At 43.8% G+C, this 27,678-nt stretch overlaps 1 protein-coding gene across 1 annotated transcript in view; it reads left to right on the top strand.

Annotated features, from left to right (window-relative positions):
* The window catches only part of VPS13D (vacuolar protein sorting 13 homolog D), a 193,845-nt gene that overhangs the window by 125,652 nt on the left and 40,515 nt on the right, over positions 1-27,678 (top strand). Inside the window, exons 66-67 of the mRNA XM_065421413.1 lie at positions 15,702-15,834; positions 23,861-24,056. Of these exons, the coding sequence (XP_065277485.1) occupies positions 15,702-15,834; positions 23,861-24,056 (329 nt within the window). The remainder of the gene's footprint in view (positions 1-15,701; positions 15,835-23,860; positions 24,057-27,678) is intronic.

Here is a 27,678-nt window from a genome sequence, read left to right as displayed (position 1 = left end):
TTTAAACATTCTCCAGCAGTTTATTACAAAATGAACTTGATAATAGGTATCAGCCACAGAAAGTGAAACTGACTGGAAAAAAAGTGAAAGTGACTAGTCTGTTTTCCCAAGCAGAATGAAGTTCAGAATGTAAACAAATAGCGCAGATGGTAAAATGAAATTATATTGTTTTGCTCATCTAAGGTATTAATATAAGATAGACATTTTATTTTTAAGAAGACTTTTAAGCTGACAAAGTTCTTTAAGTACATTTAGGAATGGAAGGATTAGCTTTCGATCACTAAATGTCGGTTAGCGTAAATTTCACCATACACACACACACATCCACAACAACAACAAAAATCCATGGATAGTAATAGATATTTACAGATAGTCAAAGTAGGAAAAATGCTGTTTGAGAACTTATTAGAGTTTAAGGATATTTACTTTGTGTATTTTGACATGAGGTGTTGACAATTTGGATTTTAACGGTTATAAAGCTTTCACTTTTTGAATCTGAGTCTACTGTCATAAAATAATTGTCTGACCCCCTCCCTATAATTTCTTTAATTGTGAAAAAGTAAATCAATGAACATTGAAAAAATGCTGAAAAATAGATGTCAGATTATTTTAAAAAAAAATCAAATTGTGCCAAGATATTTTTATTACATGTTAACTCAAAGAACTAGAAAGGGTCTTTAAAAGTACTATAGAGTTTATAATACATGCCATTACACTATGTAAAAAAAACTTAGAGATGATTTGAAAGAGTTAATATTTTTTCCTTCTGAAAGTTATCTGTTAAGAGTATTAGTTGTTTAATAAAGCATAGCTGCCCTCCAGATGAACCCGCCAGTGACTCTGCAGTTGGGGTCATTCCAAGTTCATGCTGTGGACTTTTGACTGCCTTCTGTGTATGTGAAAACAGCTGGCAGTTCCTGCAGGGATCACTCATTCAGCCCTGTAACACAAAACTATTGCCAATGGGCACCTGCTGGTGCAGCTTCACAGGAGGTCCTTGGGGGAAGCTACCCAACTCATCAGGCATCTGTGGAGATAAAAACAGCGGGGGCTCCCCTGGGATACCCAGCTAATCAGGCATCCATACAGACAACTCATCAGGGGGCTTCACAGATTACCCAGCCAACATGCCGTTGTCAGAATGTATTACGAAGCTTAGTTAACGATGGGATGTGAGCTAATTAAAGGCCCTTTACTTTGATTCTATGACATAAGTGGGGGTGGGGGAAATGTCTCCGGAATCTCCAAAAAGGTATCCTGTGCGTTCAGTGTTGAATGCAGCTGACTTCTTTTTTGTTCTTCTGTTGATCAATAACTAAGGACAGAAAGGAGTCAGTCTATATGCCTGTTGTATATGACACCACCATGATTTCCGCATTTGTAGAAATTCAGTATAGTACTACCTAATTCAAGCTTAAATCAAGTCTGTCACTATATTTAATGTTCTGTCAGTATTTCCATTATAAATCACTGTCTTCAGAGGATTGTAACTTGGTCATAAACATTTTGTTCTTGGCTTAAACTTCCTCATACATTTTCTCTGCTGGGCCCACTTGTTTTATTTTTTCTTAATGTTTGTTTTATGCTTTCTAAGAGAGAATATATATTAACTGATTTTTAGAAACGCTCTTGTGCTTGAACAAGGGAGCTATGGGGGAGGGGGGGTTAATGACAAGTGATATGATCTTGCCACTTCAAAGACTTTGCGGATCAATTTTAAATGACTACTGCTTTTAATTTGGAGAAGTCGCTCCTGCCACATGTGCACAATAAGTTTTCAAAGACCACAAGTATTTTTATTATTCATATTTCAGGCCCAGGATAATACACGGTTGACAAATGTGTATTTATAAGTGGGGAAAATGGCTTCTTGCCTTTCTGTTAAATAATGTATGTTTTTTTAAAATTCTTTAAATATGTAGTATTTATACAATCCATCTAATAACAATGCATATTTTTTTAAAAAGCTAGGTAAATGTGCATTTGCACAGTAAAGAGGTTGGTCTGTTGTGTGAGTAATTTCTAGTACATTTCCATTAGAGGTTTTTTTATGCTTTAACAAGAGACACAGAAATGCATTAAACATTAAGCGGTGACACCACAACAAAAGCAAGGAAATCTATAGTAAAGGATTGGCCACATATTCTTAATTCACTCATTGTGCCTACGTGTTATGTATATATTTCATAACTCTGCATGATCTTCCTTGTTGTATGTGCTTATAATCGCTTTGTACAACAGCATGAGTTGAGGATAGATTGCCAGTGTTAACTCCGAGTTTCCTTGCTTGTCACTAACACAGTCTGTCCTTGGTGCATGTCATTGTGCTTAGCAGCAGCAGCATGTTCATTAAACAAGATCATGCGTGTGTTTAAGTTTAGGGAACAGCTACACACCGTGAAATAATTAAAGGATGCTTTTACTTTGCATTTCTTTGCATTTCGATGCAAGAGGTTTAATTAGTGTAAAATCTTTTTTTAACCAACTAAACTGTAGATTTTTTTTTTTTGTAGTGAATCCTATAACTGACTAGTGAAAACGCTCAATGAACTGACTGTGGAAATAGCTTGATAAAAACAAGGCAAATAACTTCAGGGGACTAAAACATATTGACTTCTGTTAACTGAAACCTATTGCATTATCCATTACGTTAATCACTATTAGAGACTTGTCCAAACAATATTATTACAACATATATATTCAATGGTAAACTTGTAAAAACTGGTTCAAAGTGTTATGAATGTGACTCTTTTAGTACAGTATATATTATAAATACAAATCTTATGGACATGGTTCTTACAAACAGGAACTCATAGCACAGGTGCTGACTTTTCAAAGTGCTGGGGGGGTGCTAGACTCCGGCTCCACCCCAGGCCCCGCCCCCACTTCACCTCTTCCCACCCCCACCCCTCACTTCCTGCCCTGTTCTGTCCCCTTCCCCGAGCACACCACGTCCTCGCTCCTCTGCCCTTCCCCCCCAGCCTCCTGCATGCCACGAAACAGCTGTTCGCGGCAGGCGAGAAGCGCTGATCCACGTGGGGGAGGGAGTGGATGGGCACTCACCATTTTCCCCCAGTGGGTGTTCCAGCCCCAGAGCACCCACGGAGTCGGCGCCTATGACTCATAGTACTTTTTTTCTAATTCTTTAGTCTTCTGTTCTGTAGCTTTCATGAAAGTGGTAAAGAAACTTTTCTCATTTGTATGAAGAAGTTTAAGGTACATTTGGGCGATGATAAAGGATAATTTGATCAGATTTTGTACTACACAGGCTAAAAGAATACACTTCTCAGTAACACTTTTCTAAGTTTCTCAATTTTTTTTTTTAGTATATACACACACACATATGTTTGAACCTTTGGTTCCCATGACAAACACAGCGGAGGTACTAGGTCATTTCAAGCCCAAGCTTTGTGTGGATGAGAGATTTAACTTTGTCAATAACACTTAAAGGAAGTAAATGTTAAGATAGCAGCAGAAAAAAGAAAACGTTTTCAAACCCTGCATTCCTGCTTAGGACAGCCTTCTTTGCTTCTATGATAAGGAACGGGTGCATTTGACGAAAGCTCTGGAAATCTTAATACTAACTGTGCCTGTTCATGGCTTTCCTATCCCTCTGTTTGCTGCTCATGGAGGCCTTGCTTCCTGTAATGAACAGCTGTCCCACTGAATCTAGATACGAAGGATTCTGTTTAGGATTTGCTGTTGTGATGTCAGAATGACTCTCCAGACATCGTGATCTGGGATTTTCCTGTTGCAAAATCCAGAAGTGTGAGGGAGTCAGCGATCACATGAGACTTAGTTCACACTAGATTTTTCCAACTCCTAACTCTGTTCAGTTGGCACTTAAATTATTCCTGTCTGTCATTGAATTTGCATGCTTATAAGTTCTCTCCCTTCTAGTCCTTAAGACCCTACTTTTTAAATTTGAGACAAAATTCTGAACATCACAGAGGTGGTGATAAGAGTTTGAGAAGAGAAAGTTGCAAGGGCAGCAATTTAGAGCATTCTGCATGACCAACAACATACAGTGTTGGGGAGCCTGTAAGTCCTCTTGGTTGCAAGACTGCTTTGGATTTGCAGTATCCTCACTAGGCTTGAAACATCATGTTTATAATAATAGCACCTAGCTTAAACACAGTTGTTTCTAACATAGTGTCCGTAGCCAGTGTGGATAGGGATTAATTTTAAAAAAATGATAAAATATTGATCTAGATTGGCTGGGAAGCTAGTCAGTATCAGATACTCTGTATTGTATTTTTTGGGAAAGAAATCCCTGCCCAGGCTGGCTTCTACCAAAGCAGTGGACAAAGCCTAGCGAAAAACAAGGATTTTCTACATCTCGGGTTTAAGTTTTGATTTATATAACAGTGTTTGTTGCCAAACATGATGGGAGAACCTAATGTCTTTCAAAGGTGCAAAACAAATTTTAAAAGTGAGTTACGCTGAGGCTTTGTGTACACTGGCACTTCGTCGGCAAAACTTTTGTCGTTCAGGGGTGTTTAAAAAACAAAACAAAAAAAAACCACACCTCAGAACAACAAAAGTTTTACCGATGACAAGCACCGGTGCGAACAGCGCTTTGTCGGCAGGAGCGCTCTCTTGCTGACAAAGCCGCTGCGCTTGTGGAGGGTGGAAGTTTTTTGTCAGCAGGAGAGCTTTCTCCTGCCGACAAACAGCAGCTATACTGCGCGGCTTTTAGCAGCATGGTTGTAGCGGCACAGGTGTCTCACTAAAAGCCCCGTAGAGTAGCCATATGAAACGTTCTCACCAGCTGGGATCTATGTGCGTGTTGAAGATGAGGGAGTATTCACAAAGAATAAGTTATAACTGACCTTTATTTAATTCCCTCCCTCCCCTCCCCCAAAATCCATCTTGTCATGTCTTGGTTTGCTAAAGGATACCCCTGAATGTATTATTCTGTAACATTTCATGCAGTGGGTGGATTACAATGAGTTTTAGGTATGTGATGTCTGTTTGTGACATCTTCAGTGAACCAGGAAGTACCAGAAGGATTTACAGAGGATAAAAAGACATTTTTAAAAGTTAGTTAAAACAGATTCCTGTGCTGAATGCCTCACACAGTCTGATTAGTGGGAACAGTCAGTACAGAAATTTGGGCTTAACTCCATTTTCATTTGCTTTGCAGTTTCTTCCGTGTCAGATAAGTTTATTATTTGGCATGAGCTTTGATTTACAAAGAAACTGTGTTTGGTTTCGATTTTTACAGGACTGGAGTTGCTCTGGATGCATCGTTTCTGTGGGATAACTTAGTTAATGTCTTAAATAAGGATAGTGCCTTTCTTCCCAGAAAATCCTGAAGAAATTTACAAATTATACAAAAACAACGAGGAGTCCTTGTGGCACCTTAGAGACTAACAAATATTTTTGGGCATAAACTTTCGTGGGCTAAAACCCACTTCATGAGATGCATGGTGCCACAAGGACTCCTCGTTTTTGCTGATGCAGACTAACACGGGTACCACTCTGAAACCTGTCACAAATTATTCAGCTAAATATATTTAACAATGCACAGCAACACTGCATACATTTAAGATAGGAAAGTACTAATACTGTACGTGAAACTCTAGAAAATGTAGATAGGTAGAGTGTAATTACCCAAATGGGAATTTGGCTAGGACACAGCAGCCAACACACACCTAGTCTTGCAAAAAATGCCAAGTGCTCAGAGTTTTTACACATCTCATCTAAAAGATGGCATCTCTGGCAGCATAGTGCTAACTAACATTGAATACGATTCAAAGGGAAGTGTGCAAGCCACTGATTTAAAATCTCCAAAGTGGACAATCAGATTACAGCAAGTTAGATACTGATTTCAGCTGGTAAAGGAAAATGCAGAACAGTTTAGTTTTTAGAGATATTAATTAACTGCTAAACTCAAAGGAGGTTTTAAGACACGATTCATGGGATACCGACTTACTTTTTTTTTTTTCCTAGTGAAGACTATGTTAACTTGAGTTATCAAACTCGAGTTTAAGAACGCACCCTATTTTTCTGCTGTCCTCAGGGAAGAGGCCTCATGTCATAGAGAGCTGGTGAGGAATCATGGACCAGATACTGTTTTCACACCACTTTACCAATGTAACTCCATTGATTTCAGTGAATCACTTCATTTGTTTGACATTGTGAGATCAGAATCTGGGCTCAAGAGTCTCTGGAGTGGAGGATCAGAGAGAAGTTCATTGCCTATTCATGGAGAAGGGAATTGGAAGGTATAGTCCATTTGGAAGGAAGATCAAAGAACACAGGTGACAATTGGGAGGAAGAATGTGTGAGAGTTGTGGGGGTTTTTTGCAGAGCTTCCAAAATATTTAATTCATGCTTCTTCTGTCCAGGCATGGGGAACAAGGCAAAGAATCAGATGTTATATTCTCAAATATGCATGAACATTTTTTTCAGTCATTTGAATGATGTCCGTGGATCCATTTTTGTTCAATATCTTCATCAGTGATTTAGATAATGGCATATAGAGTCCACTTATAAAGTTAGCGGATGATACCAAGCTGGGAGAGGTTGCAAGTGCTTTGGAGGACAGAGTTTAAATTCAAAATGATCTGGACAAACTGGAGAAATGGTCTGAAGTAAATAGGATGAAATTCAATAAGGACAAATGCAAAGTACTCCATTTGGGAAGGAACAATCAGTTGCACACATACAAAATGGGAAATGATTACCTAGGAAGGAGTACTGCAGAAAGGGATCTGGAGGTTACAGTGGATTTTGCAAGTTAAATATGAATTAACAGTGTAACACTGTTGCAAAAAAATCCAAACATCATTTTGGGATGTATTAGCAGGAGTGTTGTAACCAAGACATGAAAAGTAATTCTTCTGCTGTCCTCTAGTCTACACTATACTCCGCTGTACTCATCTGGAGTATTGTGTCCAGTTCTGGGCACCACATTTCAGGAAAGATGTGGACAAATTGGAGCAAGTCCAGAGGAGAGCAAGAAAAATGATTAAAGATCTAGAAAACATGACCTATGAGGAAAGATTGAAAAATTGATTTTGTTTAGTCTGGAGAAGATAAGACTGTGGAGGGGACATAAGTTTTTAGTGCATAACTGGTTGTTACAACCAGGAGGGAGAAAAATTATTCTCGTTAACCTCTGAGGATCTGACAAAAAGCAATGGGCTTAAATTGTAGCAAGGGAGGTTTAGGTTGGACATTAGGAAAAACTTCCTAACTGTCAGGGTAGTTATGCACTGGAATAAGGGCTTGTCTACACTGGCAATTAACAGTGCTGCAACTTTCTCGCTCAGGGGGTGTGAAAAAACCCCCCTGAACGCAGCAAGTTGCAGCGCTGTAAAGCGCCAGTGTAAACAGCTACGCCCCTCGTGGAGGTGGGTTTCTTAGAGCACTGGGAGAGCTCTCTCCCAGCACTGCACCACGACCACACAAGGCACGTTAAAGCTCTGCCGCGGCAGCACTTTAGCGTTGCCAGGGTAGACTAGCCCTAAATTGCCTACAGAGGTTGTAGAATCTCAGTCATTGGAGATTTTAAGATCAGGTTAGACAATTACCTGTCAGGGATGGTCTAGAGATAATACTTACTCCTGTCTTGAGTGCAGGGGACTGGACTAGATGACCTCTTGAGGTCCCTTCCAGTTCTACGATTCTATGACATCTAATTAACGATCTTGGAGATCCAAGCTTTATCTGGATTTGGGCTTCCAGTTCTTAGATCTATGAGAAGCTAGGCATTTTGAGTCTAGTGGTAAGGTGCAGCCTTCTTCATTCAACAGCATGCCTGTTAATTATTAGTTGCTAAAGAAGGCATGTGACCACTCTGAGCAGGAGTTGAGGTGCCCTGTTACAAGTCACTGTAGCAAAAGGGAAGTTTGGGAAATATAAAGAACATATCCAGGATAAAAGGCCAGAGTAATAACTTCCTTTTTGATAAGGTGTAGGCAAAGAACCTATTCTGGAAAATTTAAGGATGGAAGAGATTAGGTTTTGTTCTAAGAAGTGCCTTGATTCAAGCTGCATGTTTGTTTATTCCTTAGATTTCCGTACTTAGTAACATTAGCATTTAAATGGTCTAAACTAGGCTTTGAAGTTAACACCTCATTGAGGAAAATAAGGGGGTATGGGTGGATCATGCTTTTGTTGCCATTGTTGTTTAGCTGTAGGCTGTTTTCTGCATGACTAGATAAACAGTGCAATAAGCCATGAATTATATTGTGACTGCTATTTCACAAGGGAAGAGCCAGATACCATCACTTTTAAAAGGAGGCGGCATCAAAAAGTGAGACACCCAAGTTTTCTTTTTGTGTGGACTTCCTTGGATTTCCCTTTGCAATACTCTTCTTAAGCCATGCACAAATGTGGGTGAATTTCTTGTGGGCTTCCGTCTACTCAGAAAAATTCTCTGGTGCTGAAATGATTTTCAAGATCTGTTCTAAAAAAACATTTCAGGTAACATGGTTGTACTGGTCTGAGTGGATGGGGCATAGTGTGGTTTATTGGAAATCTTTTTGGTTTTTGTTGGGTTTTTTTGCTCATGGGGTAGGCACAACCATGTTACCTGAGACACAGTTGAAAACCATTTCAGAGTTGGGTATTTGGGGGTTGTATGGGAGAAGGTTGGAGGGAAAAGGCGTTAAAAGTACCGGTGGGCCTGACCTTATTTCATTTTGTTATTAGGCCTTATCTACCCTACATCCATGAGAACCAGGGGATCTCATTGGCTCATGGTGTCCATATAACCAAATTAATCACCTGGACTGTAAAGATATTAATCAAGTTACGGACATGGTTAGTTCTACACTACACCTCCTAAGCATTTTGTAATTAAGGCCTTATCTTCATTGCAAAAAAAGAGGAGTGTTGCTAACTTGAGGTAAAATCCTACTGAAGACAAGCAGTTGGTAGGTTTCACACAAGTTAGCTGGTCCTGTAAAAGCCTATGAGGAAGTTTAGGCTTTAACTCAAACTGCCAACTCATGTGAAAACGACAAACTGCCTTGTCTTCACTAGGATTGTACCACTAGTTAGCTAACTCGAGTGAACAACACACTTTTTTTTCCTAGTGAAGGCAATGGATAAGTTTGGGTTTGACTCTGCTGTCACCGAATCTCCTGGCTGGGTTACAATTCTACTGTAGCATGGCTATTGTGATGTGCAGGTTGAAAAGATGGGCACCAATTTCACTATGAAATGTTTCCGTTCATATTAAGAATACTGTCGTTGTAAGAACAGTTTAAGATTGCTATGCTTCAAAATAAAGGAGTACAGTTCTCTGGTTTACTCTTCTTCACTCAGATTGTTAATATTTGCCACACCCAATCCATTACACCCCATCAGTCCCACCCACAAGCCAGGGCCGCCCAGAGGATTCAGGGGGCCTGGGTCAAAGCAATTTCGGGGGCCCCTTCCATTTAAAAAAAAGTTGCAATACTATAGAATACTATACTGCGGGGCCTGGGGCAAATTGCCCCACTCCCCCCCCCCCCCCGGGCGGCCCTGCCACAAGCAGAACCTTATTTGAAGACTTTTCCCTCCTCCCAATAAACTGAAATAGTTTTCAAAGCTTTAGGTTTTTTCTACACAAGCACTTAGCTTGTGGCAAGTGGGGGTTGGAATTCACCCTGCACTAGCCTGCTGCACATTAACTGTCCGTGTGAGCCCTGCAGACAAAACACTTCCTTAGTGTGCTTTGAAACAGAAGTAGATCACAGCACACTAGGGAACCATTAGTGCTTGGCAGCGGAGTCCACAGTAAGTGTGCAGCAGGTTAGCATGGGGTAGATTTACACCCCATCTTGCCATGAACTGTTGGTGTAGACATGCCTTAAGATATCTTTAGTAGAGAAATACATTTTGTGCCTTATCTAAATATTCACTTTGTTTTCCCATACATTTGTTCTTACAAAACATATCAAGGAAATTTACATGCCAGTGGAAAAGAACAGGTAACTGGAAATGCATACCACAAATAATATATGCTGGTGTTTGTGTAAGTGATGACACTGCTGTTGCAGATCATTTTGGCACCCTACCTGCCAAAAGACATTGGGGAATGTAGTCATGAGAGGGTGTTGGATTGGCAGATATGAAAATCAAAGTCCTCTATATATCTGGAAAACTGAATGCATCTTGAACAATAGTACTGCACTACTCATGTGCCCTCAACTCTAATCTGTGCTAGTGAAAACGGGCATTCAGCTTCCATACTCAGCTAGTCCATGGCACCTCTGAATCGTTGTGGCCTAGAGACACTGGGAACTGGACTGACATTGTCACCTCATTTTACATAGATTAGCTGTCAGCTTGCAACCATTTTTGGTGGCCCATCCACTTAAGTGCTCAAATAACATGGTGATGGATGCTGTATAAAAGCCCCAAAAGATAGATATATATTACCAAAAATAGGAAGGTGCCATCTATTTCTTCACTAGGGAAAATGGATGCCTACCACGTCTTTTCTGTGATAACCTATTCTTTTCCAGTAACCTCTTGTGGATTGTAACATGGTTAAATAATACAATCAAGCAAATACTGGTAAAGGCATTCAACATTAAAATTTAGTGTTTTGTGGTTAAAATCTGGTGAAGAATTTGGATTACATCACTTGAGGCAGTACATCAGGGAAAAAACATTTCTTAGTGCATTAAAATCCTTATGGTCTAACTATGAAACAAATGTCTGTCTTTGGGCACTTGGTGCTATTTGCAACAACACGCAAACCAAAGTGTCCCTGTTTTAACCTTGTTTTTTTCCTTCTTCATGGACAGAGTATTAAAATTGCCATGTGATGACGAGATGAACTTTTAACCGGTACATTTATGAATTTTTCCTCTTTCGGCTTTACTAAGAAAACAATTCTCATATCGAGGCATTAAAACAGGAATTGCGATTGACTAACACAGATGGTGGACTCCTTTCATCAGAGGAGGAAAATGTGAGGAGAGAACACACGAGCCTTATTTTTTCAGGAAAATTTGATTGTTGTGCTGGCCAGTCTGAACTGGGCAAAAAACTTTCCCCAGACAGCTGTTACGAAAGCCCAGTCATTTCATTAATAATAATTTATAATTTGTCCTATTCACATTGGCTGGCACCAACCATCACAACCACGCTAACTAATTTGGCATTCGAGGTCAGTTCTTGACAACTGTTTCAGGACATGGCACTTTTTTCGGTGTGGGCTGAAAATCTAGAGCCAGCAGAAAATCTGCCTGCTCCCACCTAAATACACATTTCATGTGTGAGCCTTTAATCCTTATGGTAACTCTTCTAATCCCTATAAAAACGAATTATTACCCTCTAGAGAGAACACCACCTGGTTATGGGATAGTTTCAATTCAATTTGTATTTCTAGACTAATCAAAAATAGCATCTACATTAAGTTCAGAAAGGGGTTAAAAATAATTCAGCCAATGAACTGTACGCTCTGTTTTGTGTCCGTATGGTTAAGTCACAAGAACAGTCATGGGATTTAATTTTCATTCATATGATTAAAATCTGCTTGTTGAGATAATGGAACATGCTTTGAATAGTTTGCATTTCTTAGCAGGAAAGGAGGAGCTACGGCTCAGTAATCATATAGCTAGCAAAAAATTGCACAGCCTTTAAAAACATTGCAGATGGAAGTAGAAGAAAAAATTGCGTCAGACACATTATATAACTAAATTTTGTTTCTTATTTTGAGTTTTTACCTTATTATAACAAGGATCTCAGGCATATTTCCAAACTACAATTTACAAAATAATGACATGCTCTTTGGTCACTTTTTATATTATGTAAATTATGTATACATACATGCTATTTAATTACTAGAATTGGGGGGCTGAGGGAGACATGGAATTGATGCTCTTGCCCCCATTGATGGCTGCTGATCAAAACACCTTGAGGAAAAGTCATTTTTGAAAAAGAATAAACTTTTGACATCTTTGTCATCAATCAACATGTGCTTTAATATTGTTATACTTTCACTTCTCTGCTAAACTTGGTACAGATTTCCTTTTTAATATAGTCAGTAGATAATATTGGAATATCTAGCTATTCTAAATGATCTTGTTATAACATGAAAATGTTAATCTAAATGAGGATTGTTGTACTGTATTTGCATCTGTGCAAAGGCCCAATCCTGAAGACGTTACAATGAATAATCCTTACATTAGGTTTATTCTTGTATAGATGGCTTTTGTGGCAAGGGCATGTAGACTAGGGTCTGACTTTATAAATTAAGGATATGTAAGATTATTCTTTCTAATACGTACACACTTTGATCCACATCAGTTTTCTGTGTCTAAGGCACACCAGGGTGTTGAAGTTACTACCTTTCTGAGTTCTAGGATGGAGCAAAGGTATCAAAGGAAATTTCCATGAAAGAATTACCAATGAGGGAATTCAAACCTAGAATCCTGTTACACTGGCAGAGCACCATTCATGTCACATGCAGGGGACAGATGAGAATTCTAAACTATTCAAGAAAGAATTTTTAGGCTCTCTTGTTTCTCCTCATCAGTGCAAAGTTTCATGAAGCATCTCTAGGCATTTTACAAAGGCCTGGTCTACGCTACAAAGTAAGGTTGACTAGCTTCCTTGTGTCAACCTAGTTGTACATGTGTCTACTCTTAAATTTGTCTCCCACCGATGTAAGTGCCCCGTTACAGCGATGCAGTAACACTGCCTCCCTGAATGGGGTTGAGCTGTGGTGGATGTACTGAGGTCGATGCAGCACAAATGCAGGCACTGCCTTACTTATGTCCACCTTAACAGTTGTCCAGCTGCTGTCCCACAATGCCTGACGCTGACTGCTCTGGTCACAATTGTGAACTCCAGTGCCCAGGGATCACGGAGACTACAAGGCCTCCTTCCTCTTTAAAGCCCCGCAAATTTTTGAAATACCTTTTCCTGATTGTCCAGTTCGTCAAGCACACCTAACAGCTCTCCATTGTTGTGTGCAACTGCCCAGCTGACCATGCCGGCTCCATGCTCCAGTTGCACTCCAGCTTGGAGTAGACGGGAGATATTGGATCTCCTGGGCCTGTGGGGAGAAGAGGCTGTGCAAGCACAGCTACAGACCAAAAGCGCAAACAACTGTCATTCTGCATCTGCCGATCTGGTAACTGAATCTTTCCTTGGTGCTGTCAGGGTGGCCAGCGTATGGCTTCATGAGCAAGCGGTAGGCTGGGTCCCCCACGATCATTATTGGCATTCCGACATCACCAATGGTAATCTGCCGGTCAGGAGGGAAAGTCCCAGCTTGTAGGTTTTTGTGTTCTTACAGATGCATGCGTCATGCACCTTCACTGACCAGCCAGCACTGATGTCGGTGATTCACCAATGCTTGCATAACCATAGAAAATTCTCCCTTTCTGTTGATGTACTCTGTGGCCAGGTGATCTGGTGCCAAAATAAGGATGTGTGTGCTATCACTCCACTGCAGTTCGGGAACCCATTGCTGCAAATCCATCCACCATGTCCTGTACAGTGCCCAGAGTGTCCGTCCTGCATTGCAGGACACGATTAATGGCCCTGCACACTTGCATGACCGTGTTCCCCACACTGAATTTCCAAAATGATTTCCCACTGACTGATGCTAGTCCGGCGTTGCACGTTTCCACGCAGTGATCACCATGGTCTTCTCCACGGTCAGTGCAGCTCTCATTTTGGGGTCCCTGCACTGGAAGGCAGGGGTTTGCTCTGCGCACAGATCCAGGAATATGGCCTTGCTCATCCGAAAGTTCTGCAGCCACTGCTCGTTACCCCAAGCCTGCATTATGACGCAGTCCCACCAGCCAGTGCTCATTTCTCTGCCCCAGAAGTGGCGCTACACCATCTGCAGCTGCTCTATGAATGCCAGGGTCCTACTAGGCATCCTTTTCACTACTGATAACTGTTCTCAGTTAGAGGTAAGGGTGCTGGGTTGTTCTGTTTTTTGTGTTTGGCTTAACTTTGGGATGTGATCTTATCTAAGTGGCTAAAGAATTAATGGAGCACTGGGACTGACCTACCCTTCACTCTAGCTGGTGTTTTTTCAGTATCTTCATTCAGTAATGGCCAGTGTTCTCATAACTCCAGCTCGGATTAGATATGTCTTAATCCTTCACCTATATCATAAAAGGGATATGATTAGGAAAGAGGCCAATACTTTTATAATGGTTCTGCACATGCCTTCATTACAGTCCACTGAGATTTCCCTTACATTAGTTCAAATCTTTGTCCTGTGCTGCAGTACATGTCTGTCAACATAGCCATCTACCTCTGGATCATCCTGCACCTTTCCCTAAACATGGCGTTGCTACCCCACCAGCTGTAAAATAGATCCACTTTAAAACCCCGTTACTGAAATGTATTTAAATAGCTTCTTAAATTGCTACAAAATGTAAAGTACAAGCATATTTCTGGGAGTGTTTGCCCTGAAGGTTTTCACATATCTCTGCAAAAGGATAGCTGTATGTCTAAATAACATTCCAGTGAGTTTTCTGAAAGGTTAAACTAGGGTCACTGGCATTTAACTACTTGTTTTGGGAGAGGTTTCACTAGAAAGTTAATTATATTTAGCAGTTTTCATTTGTTTCGTTTGTTCACTTGACTACTATAGTTAGGCATAGATGTGATTTCTTATTTACTGTCACTCTAGAACTTTTCAAATTGCATAATGATAGAACACAGGTAAATGTTCTTTCTCAATCCTTTTCTTATAAAACATCTACAGTGAGAGTTCATGCTTATCAATTAAGATCCTCTCCTGATTTGTGCCAGCAAACATACTTTAATTTCATTGGATCAGAATATAAATTGGCTATGTATTGTTGAATGTTTCTTTTTTGATTGAAATGACTAATTTACTTTATATGCTATACAGCTCCGTATATATAAAGCCAAGCTGAGTTAGTACATTTGGTGGGGGAAAAATAGGTTGACCTATTTTGCTGCCTATGTAAAAAGGTAGTGTAAACGTAGCCATCGGATTCAACCGTGCTGCTGAAGTCAATGGCAAAACTCTGTTGACTTTGACACGAGCAAGATTCGACCTTAAATCATTTAGCATTCCAAAGGAGAAAAACTGGATGACTTCTGCAAATATTTATTTTTTAAAAAGTGTCAAGACACTGAAACACTTAACAAAATCAAATATCATTTGTAGAAATTTGCATAGTTGATGCAAGTTATCATTGTACTACTTAAAAAATTTCCTCTAATTCCAGGCCATTAGAGTAACACTTTTCTTAAAACTTCCCACCATTGTGCTGCCATTGGTGCAGATCCACTGATGGTTGCAATGAGTGAAACTCTGGTGTGGAATAGCCAATGATGTTTTAACCAACGTGGGCTAAATAACACTGTTAAGATACAAGTGGCTGGCCTTACACTGGTGCTACTTCCAGTGGAATGATAACTGTGGGGCAATCTTAAGGAAAATACTAATGCAGACAAGGCCTTTCTGAATATAAGACATAGTGATTATGGGATTAGACTGTAGATGCATACCTTCAAACAATGAAAAATTCTCTCTTCATGCTGCCGTGTAAGTGTGACATGCAGATATTGAGAACTGCACAAATTCTGGTCTTGAGCACTATAGTAATATTGAAAGTAAAGCAATAAAAAGGAGAATTGCATAAATCAGTGTTTAAAAATTAAACACAGAGCTTGTTTCAACAAATCTTGATAATTTAGAATTCTGTTCTTTTTTTTTTTTTAATTTCCCATTGTTTCTCTTACTGTAGTTTGCTGGGACTTTATCAGATGGTTTGGGAAAGACGATGGATAATCGACATCAAACTGAACGAGAGTACATTCGATACCATGGCGCAACCAGTGGAGAACATCTCATAGCTGGGATCCATGGACTTGCTCATGGTAATTTGTGCATCAATAGATTATACTATTGTAATAACAGTTCCTTTGTTATCTCTGTCACTGTGGTTTCAAAGTGATAGGATTCAGAAAAACAATGCAGTTCAATTTAAGCCACTCCACACTGGTTGGTTACATGTGGCTTAAGGTAATGGAGCAATTGCTAGCTTTCCTTTTAATTTAATTGTGTTTTTAATTTTGGCCAAGGCACCTAGGTTTGAGAATAGGTCCTATTTAAGTGTACTGTTGGATATCAAAACTAAATTTAGGAAAGAGATCAGCCAAAATTTCTAATTTCCATATAGGTTCATAAATATGCTTACAATCTCTTTGTAAGTGACAAATAATAAGATAATATTCAGCCAGTGGTACAAATGAATGAATAAGTGTATCGCGCTTAACTTCCCCTGCTTTCACTCAGTTCCCACAGATTCCAGTTTTCTTGCACAATCCGGCCCTTAGCCTGTCTGTATTCAAAGTTGCACCTGTTTAACTTTCAGCTATCTTAAAAAAAAACAAAAAACAGTTTATTTAAACTGGTGCAAAAGACAGTGTGGACACTCTTAATTTGATTGAAGACAGACTTATGGCAATTTAGCTTGAGTTGATTCTCTGCTGAATTAAGCTAAATCGATATAAGCCAGGTTTAAATCATTTGAATATTCACAGTGTATTTTGTATCAGTTTCATTAAATTTCTTTAAAATTGCGCCTTTAGTTAACCTGGTGCAATTTCAAATGCAGTCTGTATGATTATCAAAAAGTCTTGTACTTAAGAAATGTAAAATTAGGGGAAATTTGTTTATTCAGTCTCGTATTAGACTGAAATAGTTTTCTAGGTAGTTGAAGCCCCATCACTTGAGATAGGTGATGGCCCAAAAATGGAAAAGGTTCGTTTCTGTAAGTTGTTTCTATATCTAACTCTTGTAGTTCACTTAAGTGCAGGAATAAAAAAATTTCTATGAAAAAGATAGCAGTGAAGTTCTAAATGGATCACATTAGACTTCCCTTTGAATGCAAAGCATTTTGATTATTCCAGGTACAGAACATTAGGTGTGTTCTCAAATCAGGTATAAATTATGTTGCAAGCAACATGTGAAATTTAGCTTCTTTGACTTGAATCTTTTTTTTGTTTGTTTTTTGGTTTTTTAATGTTTCCGATTTCCATTTCTTCAAAGAAGCAGTTGACTGTTAAATTCTGTCTTTTGAACTGTAGTTCTTCTTTGAGTGATTGTTCACGTCCATTACACATTAGGTGTGTGCGTGCCGCGTGCACGAACGTCGGAAACTTTTCCCTCAGCGGCTCCCGTCGGGCCTGCAGGGTCTCCCCTCCCGCCAGAGCGGCGCCTCGCTCTAGCGTATATATATCCCTGCCGGCCCGACCCTCCCTCAGTTCCTTCTTACCGTCCGTGGCGACGTTGGAACAACTCTGTCTCTCATCTGAGAGTGTCCCTTAGCATAGTAATTAGTGTTACAGTTATCAGGTCGTTAGTAGTTAGTGTTAAGCTAGCAGTTATCAGTTCTTTACAAAGACTTAAACTTCTTTGTGTTAGGTGTTTGGCCAACCCCGGCACCGGCCCTGGGCGGCGGGGCATGCCGCACGCCCAAGGCTTCAAGGCTTGTGCCACATGCCGCAAGCCTATGCCATTGAGAGATCCACACGACTCGTGTCTCCGTTGCCTGGGGGAAGCACACCAAAAGGAGTGCTGCAAGATCTGTAAGGCTTTCAAGCCCAGGACTAAGAAAGAGAGAGACTTTCGCCTTAAGCAGCTGCTCATGGAGTCGGCGTTACAGCCCTCCACTTCAACAGCACCGTCAACCTCGGTGCGGAGTGCCCCGGCATCGGTTCGTGATCCGACGCCGGCGGGGCAACCTAAGCCTGTGGCACCGACTCAGAGGGAACACCTCCGGCACCGGTCCTCTTTGCTGGCTAAGTCGAAGGGCCAACCCAAGGCCCGAGGACGTTCCCCGCACAAGAGGGTAGCACCCGCGAAGACCGCAAGTGCTACTAAGGCCGTTGCGGTCCCAGCACAGATCCCGGTGCCAGTGGCTCCGGCGCCGAAAGGCCCGTCGAGCCCCGGGATAGGCGCGTCGAGTGAGGAGGAAGGGCTGGAGGAACTGTTGGAACAGCCCTCCACCCCGGACACATTTGAGGCAGCAAAGGACCTCATTGAATTGTCCGCTGAAGGCACCCTCCGTGCTAAGGACATTCCGCCGAGACTGCCATCCAAAGGCAAGCCGGCGATGATGCGCCCATCACGGTCGCCATCTCGGCACAGTGCGCGGCGCCGATCCCGGTTGAGCTCCGCCTCGGTGGACTCCCGGCTTCCCTCCGCGCAGCAGGCCACACAACCGTTGGGCCCCAACAGGCGCGAGGCACCGGCCCAGCAGCCTTGCTCGAGCTGGCACCGAGACGCTTCGGTTGCGCGATCCCTGAGACCGTCCTCCCGCAGCCGTTCCCGGTCCCGGGGCCACCGGTACCGGTCCAGGTCAGCACGGCGCTACTCCCGGTCCCGGTCACGAAGGCACCGCTCTCTGACCCTGGACCAGCACCGCCGTGGCCCTCTAGATCACCGTCCATAGTTTCGGAGGTGGACTCGGGCCATTCCAGCAAATATGCCCACAGAGCGCAGGCCAGTAGGGAGCACGAAGCCTCTTGGCAACCACAGTGGGGCCACCCAGGGCAATGGCCATTCTGGACCCCTTGGGCCTACCACCAGCAAGGCCCCCCGTCCAGGACCTCGAGATCGGGCCCCTCAGGACACCGGTCCCGCTCCCCACGGTGGCGCCCACCCACCCGCAAAGAGGCCACGGTCTCCAGGCCGCCAGAAAGGGAAAGGGCTGACTCGGCACCGAGCCCGGCACCGTCCCAGGCCCACGTCAGGGAACGCACTCCGGAGGAGCACCCTGCTGATGAGGAGTTGCGGGAGGAAGAGGACGCACAAAAGGCCATGACCTCCTCCTCCTCACCAGACGAAGCCGTGGCGGGCACAACAGCGTCCGGTCCTCCCCCGATTGACCATTGGGCACACCAGGACCTGCTCCGCCGAGTAGCCCTCAGTTTGGGGTTGCAGGCAGAGGAAACTGTCGAGCAGGAAGACCCTATGGTCGACATTCTAAGCCCGGAGGGCCCCTCCAGGATCACGCTCCCGCTCATAAAAACGGTCCAATCTAATTATAAGACTGTTTGGCAAACACCAGCCTCCACGGCGCCTACCGCAAAGGGCGTAGAGAGGAAATACTTCGCCCCATCCAAGGGGTTTGATTTCCTATTCTCCCATCCAACCCCATGTTCGCTGGTCGTCTCTGCGGTCAACGAACGGGAGCGACATGGCCAACAGGCCCCGGCCCCCAAGGCCAAGGAGGCAAAACGCTTGGACTTATTTGGGAGAAAGGTCTACTCGTCCGGAGGCCTCCAGCTGCGGATCGCGAACCAACAAGCGATCCTGAACAGGCACAATTTCAACTCCTGGGCATCGGTGTCCAAGTTCAAGGAAGCCTTGCCTCAGGGCTCGCAACCCGAGTTTGCTGCCATAGTAGATGAAGGGAAGGCGGTAGCCAAAACCTCCTTACAGGCCTCACTTGACTCCGCTGATGCAGCCGCTAGGACAATCACGTCAGGAGTGGTAATGAGGCGCTCGGCATGGCTGCAGGCTTCCGGCCTTCCCCCAGAGGTGCAAAACATCCTCCAAGACCTTCCGTTCGAGGGTTCAGGCTTGTTTTCGGACCAAACGGACGCCAGACTACATAGCCTCAAGGACTCTCGAGCTACCCTCAAGTCGTTGGGGATGCACACTCCAGTGACGCAGAGGAAGCCCTTCAAGCCCCAACCTCCGCAGAGGCAGTACCACCCTCGTCCTAGACAGGAACCGTACCGCAGGAGGGGCAGGGATAACGGGCGTAGACGTAACAACACGCCTAACCAAGGCCAAAATCAGGGCCAAAACAAACCGCAGCCGGGAAACAAACAAGGGTTTTGAAGCTGCGATCGAGGACAGTGTACCAACCTCCATTCCGGATCCCCCCCTGTGTTTCAGGGACCGCCTGTCCCATTTTTACCGTGCTTGGTCACGTATAACATCGGACCGCTGGGTCCTACGCACGGTGGAGGCAGGCTACACCCTTCAGTTCTCCTCGCCCCCTCCCTCCCACCCCCGTCCCTCTTCAGGGACCCCTCTCACGAGCAACTCCTCTTGCAGGAGGTACAGACCCTCCTCACAGTAGGAGCGGTGGAAGAGGTTCCTCCGGACCTCAAGGGGAAAGGGGTCTATTCAAGATACTTCCTCATTCCCAAAGCGAAAGGGGGCCTCCGTCCTATTCTGGACCTACGCAAGCTAAACAAATACTTGCTCAAACCACGTTTCCGTATGGTCTCCCTTGGTACCATCATTCCATCCCTGGATCCGGGGGATTGGTACGCTGCCCTCGATATGAAAGATGCCTACTTTCACATCGCCATCCGCCCGGCCCACCGGCGGTTCCTGCGCTTCACTATCAACCAGCGCCATTTCCAATTTACAGTTTTGCCCTTCGGCCTGGCAACAGCCCCGCGCGTATTCACGAAATGCATGTCCGTGGTAGCAGCCTTTCTTCGAAAAAGAAGGATGCGCGTCTACCCATACTTGGACGACTGGCTCCTAGCGGGCCGGTCGGAGGCCGAGGTTCGCTCCCATGTGGCATTGACGCTACAGGTGTTCCACGAACTCGGTCTACTGGTCAATGTACCCAAGTCATCACTGGTCCCCACGCAGAGGCTGGACTTCATAGGGGCAGTCCTGGACTCAGTGGCGGCACGGGCGAGTCTGCCCGTTCCGCGGTTCCTGGCCATTCAGAAGGCCGTGAGCTCCATCCAGCAATTCCCCACGACCACGGCCAGATGTTGCTTACAACTCTTGGGGCACATGGCGACCTGCACCCACGTAGTCGGACACGCCCGCCTCAGACTCAGGCCACTGCAGTTGTGGCTGGCCCAAGCATATCGCCCCAACAGAGACCCCTTAGACCTGGTCGTTACGATCCCGGCTCGGGTGTCGAACGCCCTCCGTTGGTGGCTCGATCGGCAGCAGGTTTGCGCGGGGGTCCCTTTCGCCGCCCCGCAGCCCGTTCTGACGTTAGTAACAGACGCGTCGGACCTGGGTTGGGGGGCGCACCTGGGGGACCTGCGCACTCAGGGCTTGTGGTCCAGGGAAGAAAAGTTGCTTCATATCAACCTGAAGGAGCTAAGGGCGGTTCGCCTCGCCTGCCAGACCTTTCACGCTACAATAAGAGGCCACAGCGTGTCGGTTCTGACGGACAACACTACCGCCATGTTCTACATAAACAAGCAGGGCGGGTCCCGGTCCTCTCCCCTCTGTCACGAGGCACTCCGCCTCTGGGACTTCTGCATAGCCCATTCAGTCCACCTACTAGTGACATATCTCCCGGGGGTCCAAAACGGGTTAGCGGACCGCCTCAGCCGGTCCTATCTCATGCACGAGTGGACGTTGAGGCAGGACGTCCTGCGTTCAATCTTCCGGAGGTGGGGGTTTCCCCAGGTGGATCTCTTCGCCACCGAGGACAACAGCCAGTGCCCCCAGTTTTGTTCATTCCAGAACCGCAGTCCGGGCTCATTGGCAGATGCCTTCGCAATCCCGTGGGGCGGGAGCCTGAGGTATGCCTTCCCCCCATTCCCGCTCATCCACAGGGTCCTCCTCAAAACCCGCAGGGACAAGGCGACAGTCATCCATATCGCCCTGGCGTGGCCACGTCAGCACTGGTTCACGTCCCTGTTGGAACTGTCCGTGACCACTCCGATAACCCTCCCCCTCCATCACGACCTCATCACGCAAGACCGAGGTCGCCTACTCCACCCGAACCTGCCGTCGCTACATCTCATGGCGTGGTTTCTCTCTGGCTAAACGATATGGAGCACGGGTGCTCTCATGAGGTCCAGCAAGTCCTCCTTGGTAGTAGAAAGCCCTCTACAAGAGCGACCTACCTTGCCAAATGGAAACGGTTCTCCCACTGGTGTGAGCCTCACCACATCCGGCCTCTGCAGGCCTCAATCCCATCAATTCTAGACTACTTGCTACACCTCAAGCATCAAGGGCTCGCCCCCGCCTCAATTAAGGTGCATCTGGCTGCCATATCGGCGTTCCACCCTGGGGAGTTGGGGGTTTCGGTGTTCTCCAACCCCACAGTAGTCCGATTCCTCAAGGGGTTGGAGAGGGTGTTTCCCTATTCGCGCCCACCGGTCCCTGCGTGGAACCTCAACCTGGTTCTCACTAAGCTCATGGGGCCGCCCTTTGAACCCCTAGCCTCTTGCTCCCTCCTGCACCTCTCATGGAAGGTAGCGTTTCTCGTGGCCATCACATCGGCTAGGAGGGTATCGGAATTGAGAGCCCTCACTTCGGAGCCTCCTTATACAGTTTTTTATAAGGATAAGGTGCAACTGAGGCCGCACCCTAAATTCCTTCCAAAAGTGGTCACGCATTTTCATATGGGGCAGGACATTTGTTTACCGGTGTTCTTCCCCAAGCCCCATACGGACCCACGCCACCGCAGCCTGCATACCCTTGATGTCCGTCGGGCCTTGGCGTTTTATCTAGACCGCACCAGGCCATTCCGCAAATCGACTCAGCTGTTTATTGCCGTTGCGGAGCGAATGAGAGGCCAACCTATTTCGACGCAACGCTTGTCGGCATGGATTGTGCTTTGCATATGCACATGCTACGAGCTCGCCAACGTACCAGCCCCGGAGATCAGGGCTCACTCAACTAGGGCCCAAGCGTCCTCGGCGGCCTTCTTGGCACAGGTTCCGCTCCAGGAAATCTGCAAAGCAGCCACCTGGTCGTCGGTGCATACGTTCACAGCCCACTACGCGATCCATCATCAGACCAGAGAGGATGCGGTTGTCGGCAGGGCTGTGCTTCAATCAGTTATTCCTTGACTCCTACCCTCCTCCAATGGTAAGCTTGTGAGTCACCTAATGTGTAATGGACGTGAACAATCACTCGAAGAAGAAAAAACGGTTACTTACCTTCTGTAACTGTTGTTCTTCGAGATGTGTTGTTCACGTCCATTACACTTCCCACCCTCCTTCCCCTCTGTCGGAGTCACCGGCAAGAAGGAACCGAGGGAGGGTCGGGCCGGCAGGGATATATATACGCTAGAGCGAGGCGCTGCTCTGGCGGGAGGGGAGACCCTGCAGGCCCGACGGGAGCCGCTGAGGGAAAAGTTTCCGACGTTCGTGCACGCGGCGCGCGCACACACCTAATGTGTAATGGACGTGAACAACACATCTCGAAGAACAACAGTTACAGAAGGTAAGTAACCGTTTTTTTCCCCAAATACTCCACTGTATGGCAAAGTTACCCAAATGAAACAATTAAACATAGCATATGCTATATGCTTCTCGACTCGAGAACTTATGTACCAACAATACTGTTTGTACCACCAACATCACAATGTTTACTGTCTTTTGGCTGTGATGTAAAATCTGTAGGGCAGTCAAAGAAGTCAATGGAGCTAGGTCAGTTGATACCAGCTGAGGATCTGCCTTTTAAGTTCCTAACCCCTTGTTGGGCCCTCAAGTTCTCATGGACATTAACATTTTGCAAGAATGAGATGCCTATCCCCAGTGTCCTGGTCAAAATTCCACTTCGCCTGCTTAAATTTCTCTTTGTATTTCCAACTGAACACAGTATTTTTTTATTTCCTGTCCTAAGCTGTTGTGTAATATTTTGTGTTCTGTTAAATCCTTGTCACACTGTTGGAGGTGGCTTCACTTCAGCAGTAGACAAAATACTTTTGTGTATGTATAGCTTCAGGATAAATTGCCCTATACAAATATAAGACTATATTATTAGATTAATAAAAAAAATCCATTCAAACTTTTCATGTGCTGCATTAAGTGGGTAGCATGCTTTCCCACTATCAAGAACTTTCAAAAAAGTAAATCATTTAACATTGTCAGCTGTAATAACATCCTGTCGTTTTATTTTTAGTGGCAAAGCAGTTGGTCCACTTACAGTTTTTGTTGTTTTTGCTAGGAATCATTGGTGGATTAACAAGTGTAATAACCTCAACAGTAGAAGGTGTCAAAACTGAAGGAGGAGTCAGTGGTTTCATATCAGGCCTTGGGAAAGGGCTGGTTGGCACAGTAACCAAACCAATGGCTGGTGCCCTTGATTTTGCTTCTGAAACAGCGCAGGCAGTGAGAGACACTGCAACTCTTAGTGGCCCCAGGTCAGTGAATGCTTTTCATTTCTAATCATTATAAAGTGTCTACAAAACCATATTGCAATACCTTCTGCAATTTTGTAATGGATTTTGTTTCCTAGCCCAAAGGAACTGTAATTTTATAATTATTTTGTATTATTAGTTTTGCCTCTAGTTTATTTAATTAGATCCTTTTTGAAATACTGCATTTAATTACCTCCTTTGAAATACTGCATTTGTAGACTTACTAATGTGGCCTTGTGTACTAGTAAAATTGGTACAGAAAAGCTACAGTGTAATATAGGAGATTCTCATTACTAAGAACATAAGAATGGCCATACTGGGTCAGACCAAAGGTCCATCTAGCCCAGTATCCTGTCTTCCGACAGTGGCCAATGCCAGGTGCCTCAGAGGGATTGAACAGAACAGGTAATCAAGTGATCCATCCCCCGTCGTCCATTCCCAGCTTCTGGCAGACAGAGGCTAGAGACACCATCCCTGCCCATCCTGGTTAATAGCCATTGATGGACCTCCATGAACTTACCTAGTTCTTTTTTGAACCCTGCTATAGTCTTGGCCTTCACAACATCCTCTGGCAAGGAGTTCCACAGGTTGGCTGTGCGTTGTATGAAAAAATACTTCCTTTTGTTTGTTTTTAACCTGCTGCCTATTAATTTCATTTGGAGACCCCTACTTCTTGTGTTATGAGAAGGAGTAAATAACACTTCCTTATTTACTTTCTGCACACCAGTCATGATTTTATAGACCTCTATCATATCCCCCCTTAGTCGTCTCTTTTCCAAGCTGAAAAGTCCCAGTCTTATTAATCTCTCCTCATATGGAAGCCGTACCATACCCCTAATAATTTTTGTTGCCCTTTTCTAAACCTTTTCCAATTCCAGTACAACTTTTTTGAGATGGGGTGACCACATCTGCATGCAGTATTACTACATCATATTATAATAAATCAGGGAAAAAGAAAGTCTGAAGAGCTTAAATATAATAAAAAAGAAATTGCCATCTTGGTATCCTGATGCAGAATTGAACTAAAAATGTTGTTCTTTAGGCTTCCATTAAGAATTCATAGGAAAACAGTTGTTTTAAAGAAGTTGAAGAGTTCTGAAGATAATGTAATAGCAACATCCCTTCTATTTTTCTTTTGCAAAATCAGTTTTTACTAAGAATATGTATGTGTGTGTGATTGTGCATGTGCACACATTACTCCTGGGGGAATTCTGTGCCAAAAAAATTTAAAATTCTGTGCACAATATTTTACAGTTCTGCAGAATTATGCATATTTTATTTGTCAATATAATACAATATAATCAAGCCAGTTTCAATTATATTAATAATTTATTCCAAAATATCTGTCAGCAAGTATGTCTGTAGCAATACAGATAGCAATAAAGATTCCCCCAGGAGTAGAGAGTTAAAGAAACCCCTACGACAATCCAGTTCCTGTTTCTCTGTTATGCTTTTACTGGGCACCTCAGTCTAGGTGTGTCACACATGCCAGCTGGGCATATCGTGGGGGGAAAACTCTGCCCCTCTGGTCTTAGACACCCGCCCTTCACCCCTGAGTCCAGCCATGGGGCATCCCCTCAGCCCCGACACCCGCAGCCCCTAACCCCAGAACCCAGCCATGGGGCAACCCCCAGCCCAGACACACTCACCCCCAGAGCCCAGCTGCATGTACCCCCCATTTATTTCTCTTCCCATATCAGGATCCTCCATTCTCCCCATGTGCCAGCAATTGTCTGCCCTTCCCCATGCCCTCCATTCCTCCCTTGCTCCCTAAGCCAGGGACTCAGTGTGCACCCTGATTCCTACCTCCCGCCAAACCAAGGGTTCTCTGTCCCTCCTCCTTTTTACCTTTCTGCCATAGCAAGGGCTCTGTGTTTCTGTGTGCCCCCCATCCCCACCCGTCCCCTCCACCACTCCAGGATCCACCTTTTACTCCTTTGGCAGGGGCTCTGTATGCCTTCTGTTGGGCAGGCACTATGCCTTTCTGTGTGTCTTCAGTGCCTTGCATGCTGTGGGCACTACCAGAAATAAATAATATTTAATTATATTAAACATGTTTAAGATCAATGTTGTACAAAACTGATAAAAATAATAATGGCAAAGTAAACGAGGAAAAGGGGAAAGAATAGGAGAGTTCTAAGAGAATAAACATTTTATTTCCAGTGGTTAAGTGGCATTCAATTCCTGCATGCCTTAGGAACTCTGTCTGTTGTACAAGATCCTGCACAACAGGGGGGGTTAAAAAATCCAGGTATATTATTTTGTGATTTTCAGAATGGTGGGGGCTTTTGTTGTTTTTTAGTCTTTCCATTTGGTTTTTCCATTTCCTGCATTTTATTATGCCGCACTCAGAATCCTGATGCGTCTGCCATCACTATTTCAGTAAGGAACGGTAAGCTTGCTGAAGTGTGAGTGAGGTGCAGGAAACTCATAAGAACGCAAACCTAGACATCCTTTGTTGTGGAAGTAGGAAGTGTTCCAAATGCACCAGCCTTTTTAACTGCCGATGAATGTAATACATATAAAAAGAATTAATGTTAAGACTCATAAGGTTCAGTTAGCCCATCTGTTGTCGGTAATGATGAATTTTTGTATAATAGGGCCCCACACTTTACCTGCATCAAACGTAACAGTAAATTTGAGCAACGACTAAATGAGCGTGTTGGGGGCTGGGAAGGGAATGGGAGCAGCTAGCATATAGTTATATGCACTTGGGACTTAGTTTAATTTGTAGAATTGAAATGTCAGGGATCATAGTTTGGATAAGGAAAGAGGGATTTAAAGAAAAAACCCATATAGAGTATGATTAGAAATGTTATATCTCAGACAAGTAGAAGGTTGCAACACATTCAAGCAAAATAACTAATGTGTTAACCTAAGCAGTCTCCGGGTTCATTTTAAAAAAACACGGTTATACTCTTTTTTTTTTTTTTTTTTTTAAAGAAATGATTATGAAGGTTGCACTGTTTTATTAAAATGCGTATATCGTGCACATGCATACAATGTGTGCATTACATTGAACTATCGGCATTTGTGAATTTCCAACCTATTTGCAATATTACTAGTGATGAGGTTGCATGACAGATGAGAAACTAGATTGCAGGCAAGAGCTAGCTTTGTCCGCCTGCCCTGTGCCTATGTAGCGCAGTGCCCTCCTGCTGATGGCTGTTGACTGAGTACAGATTAGGAAATTTCTATGAGATGAACCAGAGCTGAGCTTCCACTGAATTTGGAATAACTTTTGTTTGTCATGGACCCACAGCAGCATGAGGTGAAGTTCATCATCATGCAATTTTCAATCCTTCGCAAATTAAAAAATTCCTAATTTAGTTGCATAGTAAACGAATATCAGAAACCATATAAGGCATCTAAATATAATGAGTGCAGGGCAAAAATGTGTCCAGTACACAGAAATCTTGTATTGTTGCAACTGTCCTGTGAAAATCCATTGACCCATAAACCTTTCTTAAAGAAAAAAAAAATTCTAGTAATTATATTAGGAAGACTCTTTACACAGGTGTGACTGTATTTGTTTTTCACAAAAAGATTTTAATCACAGATGTATAGACTCTTATAAATTTAAATACACTCATATGTTGCAAAAGTTCATAAAAGAATCCCACAC

Source organism: Emys orbicularis, chromosome 22 (genome assembly GCF_028017835.1).
Source record: "Emys orbicularis isolate rEmyOrb1 chromosome 22, rEmyOrb1.hap1, whole genome shotgun sequence".
In the NCBI taxonomy this organism is placed as follows: Eukaryota; Metazoa; Chordata; order Testudines; family Emydidae; genus Emys; species Emys orbicularis.
Note: the sequence above shows the minus strand (reverse complement) of the source record. Positions and strands in the feature narration are given on the sequence as shown.